At 38.2% G+C, this 9,124-nt stretch overlaps 1 protein-coding gene across 1 annotated transcript; it reads left to right on the top strand.

Annotated features, from left to right (window-relative positions):
• The first annotated feature begins 177 nt into the window (after nt 1–177).
• LOC119416235 (thromboxane-A synthase) lies at nt 178–8,517 on the top strand. The gene is made up of 13 exons (XM_037683442.1): nt 178–333; nt 431–524; nt 684–736; nt 1,350–1,446; nt 1,556–1,672; nt 1,869–1,957; nt 2,039–2,187; nt 2,455–2,585; nt 2,687–3,040; nt 3,132–3,220; nt 4,984–5,121; nt 5,936–6,098; nt 8,337–8,517. Exons 1-13 carry the CDS (start codon nt 230–232, stop codon nt 8,415–8,417), a joined length of 1,659 nt encoding a protein of 552 aa, XP_037539370.1. The 5' UTR covers nt 178–229; the 3' UTR covers nt 8,418–8,517.
• The last annotated feature ends 607 nt before the right edge of the window (nt 8,518–9,124 follow it).

Raw genomic sequence — 9,124 nt, 5'->3', positions numbered from 1 at the left:
CCACAAGCAAAAATCCAAGCAATAATTGACAAATTTCTTGAGGACAAAAAGACAAAACAACCTTAGATTACTACAAGACGGGTCCCGTCACATGCGCTTCCATTAAAACGGATAAAAATAATTTTGTTTTTTCTTTGTGAAGGTAGCAGACAAGACACAGATTTGAATATAGGCTCATCATTTATCATACGCTTTGCTTATTATTTAAGCTGAGAAGTGTTTGTCCATCATGGAGACTGTTGGGGACTTTCCAAATGCATTCAACGATGACATCAGCTGCAGAAATTCTGTGATGCTCAGCCTCGTCTTCATTTTTTTGGGTCTCCTTTATTGGTAAGTGAATTCTGGTCTTCTCATACTGTTTTCTACTGTTAAAAAAAAAAAAAGCTTCATTTGATAGAAATTTAAACTTGACCCTTTTTATCTGCAGGTATTCAGTCTATCCCTTTTCAGTCCTCTCTCGATGTGGAATCAAACATCCAAAGCCAGTGCCATTCTTTGGAAACTTACTAATGTTTCAGAAGGTAAAAATTAATGATTTATATAATTTCAAAGTATCTGATTTGTCCCACCTGGTGTCCAATTTAACATTGACATTACCCAAATGTTACCATGTCGCCAAACTCAGAAGAACAAAAGGACAAATGTTGATGTTTGTTACTTTTTCCTTCCTTTTTTAAAAGGGCTTTTACAAACCTCTTTCTGATATTATAAAGACACATGGAAGAGTATGTGGGTAAGTAAAAATTATTTTTCGCCACCACTGCCTATTAGAATTAGGGACCAATATTAATTTGAAAGTACTCAACTGTAAATCTATGATGACAGGACAAAATAAATTTGAATAAAGGGGAAAAAATGGCTTATCATTTTCCTCATATTGATTATTAAAGTGTTCCAAAATCTAAAGGTTTGTGTTCAAAAGCCAACTACCATAGCGTCTGTTTAACTCCAGAAGAAGCCAAAGTGACTGAAAGTAGGTCAAACGTTAAACTTCATGCCCATGTTTACACAGTTCACATCCAGCCTGGTGTAGATCAATAATGTGACTCGGGCTTCCATGTGGTTTTTGGTGGATCCAGCTGTGTGTCTTATTTACCAAGTCCACACTCATATTTCAGAATGGCATTCCAAATATCTGGAAAAATACTGGAATAAACTTTTTTCAAATTGCAACATTTAATTAAGTTTAGCAGAACTTTTCTATGTTTTGTTATACTTTGAAATTCTTTATACGTTTATTTACTCAGTATGTAAAGAAATAAAAAGAAAGCACTTGTTATTAATTGAATTAAAACTCGTTTATTTTAATATTTCTCCTCTGTAATGGTTTAATTGATGTTTTATAGATACTATTTGGGTCGTAGACCAGTGGTGGTGATAGCAGACCCTGAAATGCTCAGACAAGTGCTGGTCAAGGACTTCAGTAGTTTTCCTAACAGAATGGTAGGATAAACCAAAGTGTCCTGATTTTCACAAGATTCTCGTCCAATGTTTCCAACACAAGCTTTGATGGTGTATTCTTCTTTATTTTCTTTCCTTTTTTGATGCACAGATGTTCAGCGCTGCCACCAAACCCATGAAAGACTGTCTGCTCCTGTTGAGGAACGAGCGGTGGAAAAGAGTTCGAAGCATCGTAACCTCGACTTTCAGTACTGCCAAGTTAAAAGAAGTGAGATATTCCAGTTTTGAAAATAGTTTTATTATGTAGTGCTTTAACTTGGCACGTTTACTGTAATTCATTTGTATCTTCTTAATACTATATTGTTATGTATATAAAGTTGCACTAATTTTCACAAATACTTGAAGGATAGGTTTGTATTTCATGGTCTCTGTTCAAAAACATGTCAAGTTTCTTCCTCCTGTAGATGGTTCCTCTCATCAACACAGCCGTTGACGCACTGATGACCAACCTTAATGTCCACGCTGAGTCAGCACAGGCCTTTGACATCCACAAGTAATGACGGGGTGATGAAATTAAATTATTGTTTACCTATCTTTATGTTCTACATTAGTGATTTGTTTCTACCATTTTTAGGTGTTTTGGCTGCTTTACCATGGATGTTATTGCCAGTGTGGCGTTTGGTATTCAAGTGGACTCGCAGAACAACCCAGACGATCCATTTCTTCACCACGCTCAGATGTTCTTTGCTTTTACTTTTTTCAGACCCATCGTGTTGTTTTCAAGTATGTGTATTTTTGAAGATGGAAAGTTTCCAGTATGTGAGAGATTTGAAAAGGGAGTTAAAAATTAAATACTGTGGTCACAAACCATACACTCTTTCTCTCTAGTACAACTGCACAGTATTTTAACAAAGGCAAGAATGTCAGTGGTCAGAGATTTTTAGAATGCAAGTCAGTTTTATAAACCTACAAACTTTCTAAGGTATAAAGTTGAAGTTTAGGTTAAACTGCAGATTTTTTTTTTGATTTTTTTTTTATTGTTTACTACAGTTACTTTTCCTGCTATCATGGCTCTTCTTGCAAGATTCATTCCAAACAAAAGGCGAAAACAGATGGACAGTTTCTACATCAACAACATTAAGAAGATCATAAAGCAAAGAGAAGAACAGCTCCCTGAACAGGTGGATGTCTGCTTTAATAACACGAAAAATCATCTCACGTGCAAATGTATTATTATTATTATTTTGAACACTTTCTGATAACTACTCTATGCTCCTGGTAGAGGCGTAGAGACTTCCTTCAGCTGCTGTTAGACGCTCGAACTGGCACAGATCAAGTCTCCTTGGAGCACTTTGACACAACAAAACACTCTGATAAGTTTGATCACCAAAGCCAAGAGGAACAAGCATTAGCGGAGCAAGAAGACGATTGTCGTCACACAGAGGAGCTATACATGAAGCGCCTACAAAAAAAGACGATGAGTGATGATGAGATTGTGTCTCAGGCATTTGTCTTTCTCCTAGGAGGTTATGAAAGCAGCCGCAGCACGTTGGCCTTCACCTGCTACCTGTTGGCCCTTCACCCTGAATGTCAACAGAAATTACAGGAGGAGGCAGATGATTTGTTCACCAAACATGTAAGTTTGTTGTATTTTAGGGTTAAGCAGATTTTTTTTAAATGCAGGTTTGTAACAGCTGTTGGTTTAATCAGTCCTCTTGTTTCAATAGGATTCACCAAATTACACAAATATTCAGGAGCTCAAGTATTTAGACATGGTTGTATGTGAAGCACTTCGGCACTATCCTCCTGGTTTCAGGTAAAGAAATATGGGCAGTGAGGAAAAAAATTATAAAGTTGAACAGTGGCCATGTGTCCATAGGGGCAGGAGGGGCGGAGCTGCACTTAAAATGTTCATTCACTCCACAAAGTAGTTCCTTCTAACAAATAATGTAAATTACTTGTTTTACTGGGATTGCTGTGTATTGTTTTGTTCGGTGTACTTTTCAGCTAATTTGACAACTTTAAAAGGAATTAAAAATTAGTTTTGGTGATTCATCCTCAGTTTTTTTTTTTTTTTTCCACTTATTTATTGTTATGGTTCAATGACCCACGTTCGTGAAGTGGATCCAAACATGCTGCCCATGATCCAAACAGGCAGGTCCAGTAAAGTTTCACTTGGGGCATCTCATTTCCTGCCCTGTGGACACATTTGGCTGGTTTTAGTACATTGCTACAATCCAGACCTGACGTGAGCTCAAACGCAAGAACAGCTGCAGTGAAACCTGCTGAGTTCAACAGTGGAGATATTCTGTTTTTCAATTCTATTTGGAGAAAACAGAGGGGTCCATAACAGAAAACTGAGAAGAAGAAGACAAAAATAAAACATTGGACATTCTCACCAACATGGCAGGATCTTGTTTACACAATTGTGGCTTGATTTGTGGGTCAATGAATAAAACAGTGGTCTCATAACTGAATATTTGTGGGTGAAAACCCACCTGGATCTTTTATTTGAATCAGTGACAATATTTTCTACCATCTTTTTTTTTTCCACTTTTTTTTTTCCTCTCATTTAAATGTTAATCTGGACTATTATTTCAGAATTATAACTTCAAATCAAATTAGAAATCCATTTCAGAAGGCTGTGCACCTGTTGGCTGGTTCCGGGAGGCGTCTGTTTCTTTGATTTATTAGACTGGACTGTTTTTCATGAGACACAACCTTGACCTACGGGAGTGAGAAAAAAGGCACAACTTTGTAGACACAGAAAACATATAATGCTGTTATCTATATTTTTATTTTATGTTTTCCTGTCCACTATGCTTGCTTGTTTCTATTGTACAACACTTTGGTTGGCCTTGTTGCTGTTTTAAGTGCTCTATAAATAAATTGGTATGGCATGGTATCCATCCATCCATCCATTTTCTTTACCCGTTTGTTCCATTTTGGGTCACGGGGGTCGCTGGTGCCCATGTCCAGCAATCACTGTGCGAGGGGCGGGGTACACCCTGGACAGGTCGCAGGTCCATCACAGGGCCACATAGAGACAAACAAGACAAACAACCATTCACTCTCTCACTCACACCTAGGGACAATTTAGAGTTACCAATCAGCCTAACATGCATGTTTTTGGTCTGTGGGAGGAAACCGGAGTACCCGGAGAAAACCCACGCATGCACGGAGAGAACATGCAAACTCCACCCAGAAAGGCCCCTGGACCGGGGTTTGAACCAGGGACCTGCTCGCTGAGAGGCAGCAGCTCTACCAGTTGCGCCACCGTGCTGCCCTATGGCATGGTATAATAAATTAAATATAAAGCAAATATATCCTTTTTTTTCCCACAGAAAATGTAACAGTTTGTAAATGTGTGGTTATTTATTCACAAAATTAATGTCCGCCCCTCCAATATTTTTGCTCAGGAGCCGCCACTGCAGTTGAGAGATTTACTTCTGTTCTAATTGTTATACTGTATTTACACTGATCTGAACCACACTGTGATCTTTTGTAGAGAAAATAAAAAATGAGGGGGGCTTTACAAATACTGAAGGAGAAATATTTGTGATATTTTGTCCATTCAAGGTTTGCACGAGACGTTGACCATGACTGTGTTGTAAATGGCCAGTTTCTTCCTAAAGGGGCCACCTTGGAGATCCCTGCAGGCTTCCTCCATCATGACCCAGAGTACTGGCCTGAGCCGGAGAAGTTCATTCCTGAGAGGTGTTTCAGTTTTCTCTAAACCAAATAAAAGCTAGCTTATATTTACTGAAAAGTTGTTATATTTGAAATATACTGTTTTTTTATATATAACAGTAATAGTTATTTATTGGTGTAGTATATTAGTAACTTCAAATATTTCCCAAATCTTATAGCATCATGATTTGTATTTCCAAGTTTCAAATATTTGTTTCAAAATTCACTGCAGATGTTCCATTAAACCATTAAAATATATATGTTTAAAAATGCATAACCATTCCAGGTTCATTTATTCCTGCTGGGTCTAAAAACAAGTTTCCTCATGCTTTTAGTTTTAAGAGAGAATTCCAAAATAGACACAGTGTAACCAGTGCATAAGGTGGGTGTGCTGGTAATTTCAGGCTGAGGCCTCAGTTGAAGAGAATTTCACTTCCGATGATGAGGTCGTGTTGGCCTTATTAAACAGGGACCTTCGGGTGCATCTGGGATGGTTTGAAGTTGAATGTGAAGCAGCTGGGACGAAGGCTGGAAGAGTCTGAGGTCAATGGTTGTCAGCTTGAAAAGGGTGAACTGTTAACTTAAAACTGCGCTTCTGTCCCCATTAAAATTAATAAAATAGCTCTTGCTCATTAATGGTGTAGTATGTAGCAGTGGTCAGTTGGGTTGTGGTTTGCCTATAAATCTGTGCTTAAGTAGTTGCCTCCACAATATGGTTCTGGATAGGTCATGGATGGAGGTGGCTTCCTAATTAGTATTTTGTGCACAAAAAATGTATTTGTTCTTTATTCATCTTGCACAATTTAAGTTTTTCTCACCTGTGGTTTAACCCCCACCCCAGGTTTACACCAGAGGCAAAAGCAAATCAACATCCATTTGTCTACCTTCCATTTGGAGCTGGACCCAGGAACTGTGTGGGAATGAAGCTCGCCCAGCTGGAAATCAGAATGGCTTTAGTGCATTTGTTCCACAAGTTCAGCATCGAGGCCTGCTCAGAAACCAAGGTGAGTTTATGTGCAGAAATAGTGTCATTTCATAATATCATCATCATTTATGTTGAAGAAAAACAGTTTTTCTTTATAGTTTTCTGTAAATTTGAAAATAAAGAAAGAAAAAGGTTGTAAAAAGTTCCAACGCAAACATGTTTTAGAACAGAATTGTACATTTAAAATTGTGTGCACAGGTAGTGCCATTTTTTAAGAATCCGAATAAACTTTATTGGAATTGCACCGAGGTACAACGCGAATATGTACGTACAGTCGTCCGAAAGATGGGCGGAGTGCACGAAGCTGCAACTGTAGAAAGCGCGGCCATTTCTTCCTTATCAGATAATAATCTTAGATAGGAAAAGGGGGAGAAACATGAGGGTAGATAGTGGTATTACAAAAAAAGATCTTTCACATCTTGTCTATCAGGACACGATTTGAGACATAAAAAAAACTCGATAGATGATGTTTTTGTCCTTGGGTACTCATGTCCCAGGAGAAATTGATAGTCGGCCTGTCTCCGAGGCCGTTGGGAGTCAGATTTAGATAAGCTTGATTCTTGTTTTTTCTTCAGACAGACAGATTACATTTTTCCAGCCTTGAGTTCATCTGGGCATTCTGGTTCCGAAAATGCCTAATTGTGGGATTCCATTCCACTGATCCATGCTATGAGTCTCCTTCAAGGTCAAACCCACCACGCTGACAAGTCCCAGAAGCCGCAGGTGGCCTGCGATTCTCAATCGCCTCCACCTTACGGTTAAGCTCATAAACCAGACGATTCAAAGTTCCCACAGCGAGGACCAGTCCTTCACACTGACTCGGAAGCTTTTCCATGGCCGAAACTGCTGCCGCCGCCGTCTGCTTCAAAAGTCAATAAAACAGAGCCCCACAAATGCCAAAAAGCAGAGTCCCTGCTATCATAAGTCATGTGAAGTAGCAAAAACAGCTAGATTATCAGGCGAATGTAGAAAACTAAAAACAGGAACATGTCTGCATTGGTTCTTGCCAGGAGTCCAACAGATTCTTAAAGCCACTTAGACCTTGACCTCTCTAAGGATGCATTCACACCAGCCCTGTTGTCCCGAACTCTAGCCCATTTGCCTAGGAAGTCCGGTTCGTTTGGGGAGGTGTGAACGCGCCATTGAACTCTGTCAAGGAACAAAAAGGCGAACTCTGGCCCGGTCTAAAACCTAGGTCTCGGTCCAGTAGAAGAAAACTCCAGCGCGGTTTGAGTACAGTGTGAATGCAACCAGACCGGGCCCCGCTCTACAAGCAAGAAGTGGAGTACAGTGCAGGGCAAACAAACACGCATTTCTCTTACCTCATATTGAGCCGTCAGCTGCCTTGTGTGAAAAACAATATTCTCCATGGTCTTCTGCCTCATCTTCCACTCATGCTGAGTCCATTGTTGAAAAATGACAAAATAGAACTCCTAAAACAGCTAAAATTTGACACCACTCTGTTTTTGTTTTTATTTCCAGAAGAAGAAGAAGACGTGTCTTCTTCATTGGTTTTTGTATAGTTTCTTTCAGTAGTTCTTGGTGCAGCGCCACCACGGGCGAGTGGAGGAATAGGTTGGTTCAACAATTTGACTCGACTGCACAGTGCAGTGTGAATGCAAACGCACCAGCTCAAATGTAAACAAAATGTTATGAATATTGGTCCCCAACCGAACCGAGTCTACCGGATTATCAGCTGTGAAAACAACCTAAGTGGCTTTAAGAATCTATTGGACTCCTGGCAAGAACCAATGCAGACATGTTCCTATTTTTAGTTTTCTACATTCGCCTTGTAATCTAGTGGATTTTGCTACTTTTTTTCCCCCCATCTCATTTGAATTTGTTTAAAAAAAAATCTGTATGCCTCTTTTATGATTGTCCATTGTTGTCATCACTCTTTGTTGAAATCAGGTCTCTCTTGTAAATGAGTCCTCGAGGCTCAATGGGATTAACCTGTCTAAATAAAGGTTGAATGAAAAATGAAAAAAGTCTTACTTTTGTTTTGCTTACTTGGTCTAAAAAGTATCTATGCACATTTATTATCTTAAATTTGGCATATCAGCATCTTGTTTCATACACTGTATATGTGTCAATGATTTTATTAAACAACAAAAACAATTAAAAAAATTTTTTTGAACTGAAGTTTTATTATTTATCTGTTAAGTACTTTAACATCTAATTATCAACAAAATCTTTGAATAAACAGATAAGCAAAAGTGGGCAACAGATTATTTTATTTATTTTTCTTTTCTTTCAGGTTCCTCTTGACTTGAAGTCTTCTGGTAATCTAGGACCCAAAAATGGTGTTTTTGTGAAAATCAGAAAAAGAAACAAGTGAATAAAAGCATTCCACATGATAGAAAACTTGTATAAAACAATAAAAAGCATCTTGCACGTTGCACTTATGTGTCAGCATCACAAATGTTCTTTGTTTCAGAGAAAAGTCTTATTGAAATTCAGCAAATCTCTTATTGCTTAATATAAATGTTTAAGGTAGTTATAATGAAAAGTAATGATTAGTACCTTAAATTAACATAAGTTCTCATTTAGGAATGTATGTGAATTGTCATTTTGTATTAACATAATATAAATTAGTATTCATGGTATATCTGATGTATCATCAAGGTCTGTTGTGAAGATGCTCAGGATCCTTTTTATTTATGTATTTTCACTTCCTTGTAAAACATTATTTGTTGTGCAAGTTCTTTTTTGCCATGCCTTTATTTTTCAGTTTATCTGTGATACAAAATAAAATGTATATAATTTATGCCTAACTGCTGATAGTCATTTTTACCCAAAAGAACTAATAAATAAATAAATAAATGAGAACGTGAATGGTTGTTTGTCTGTGTCCCTGTGATTGACTCGAGACCTGTCCAGTGTCCCCCGCCTCTCACACAATAACTGCTGGATATTCACCAGTGACTCCCGCGACCTGAAAAGGAAGAAGCAGGTAAAAAATGATGGATGGATGGATGGATGGATGGATGGATGGATGGATGGATGGATGGATGGATGGATGGATGGATGGATGGATGGATGGAT

The sequence above is a fragment of the Nematolebias whitei genome, chromosome 10, assembly GCF_014905685.2.
Source record: "Nematolebias whitei isolate Nwh7 chromosome 10, NemWhi1, whole genome shotgun sequence".
Classification (NCBI taxonomy): domain Eukaryota; kingdom Metazoa; phylum Chordata; class Actinopteri; order Cyprinodontiformes; family Rivulidae; genus Nematolebias; species Nematolebias whitei.
This window is presented reverse-complemented; position numbering and strand designations above follow the sequence as displayed.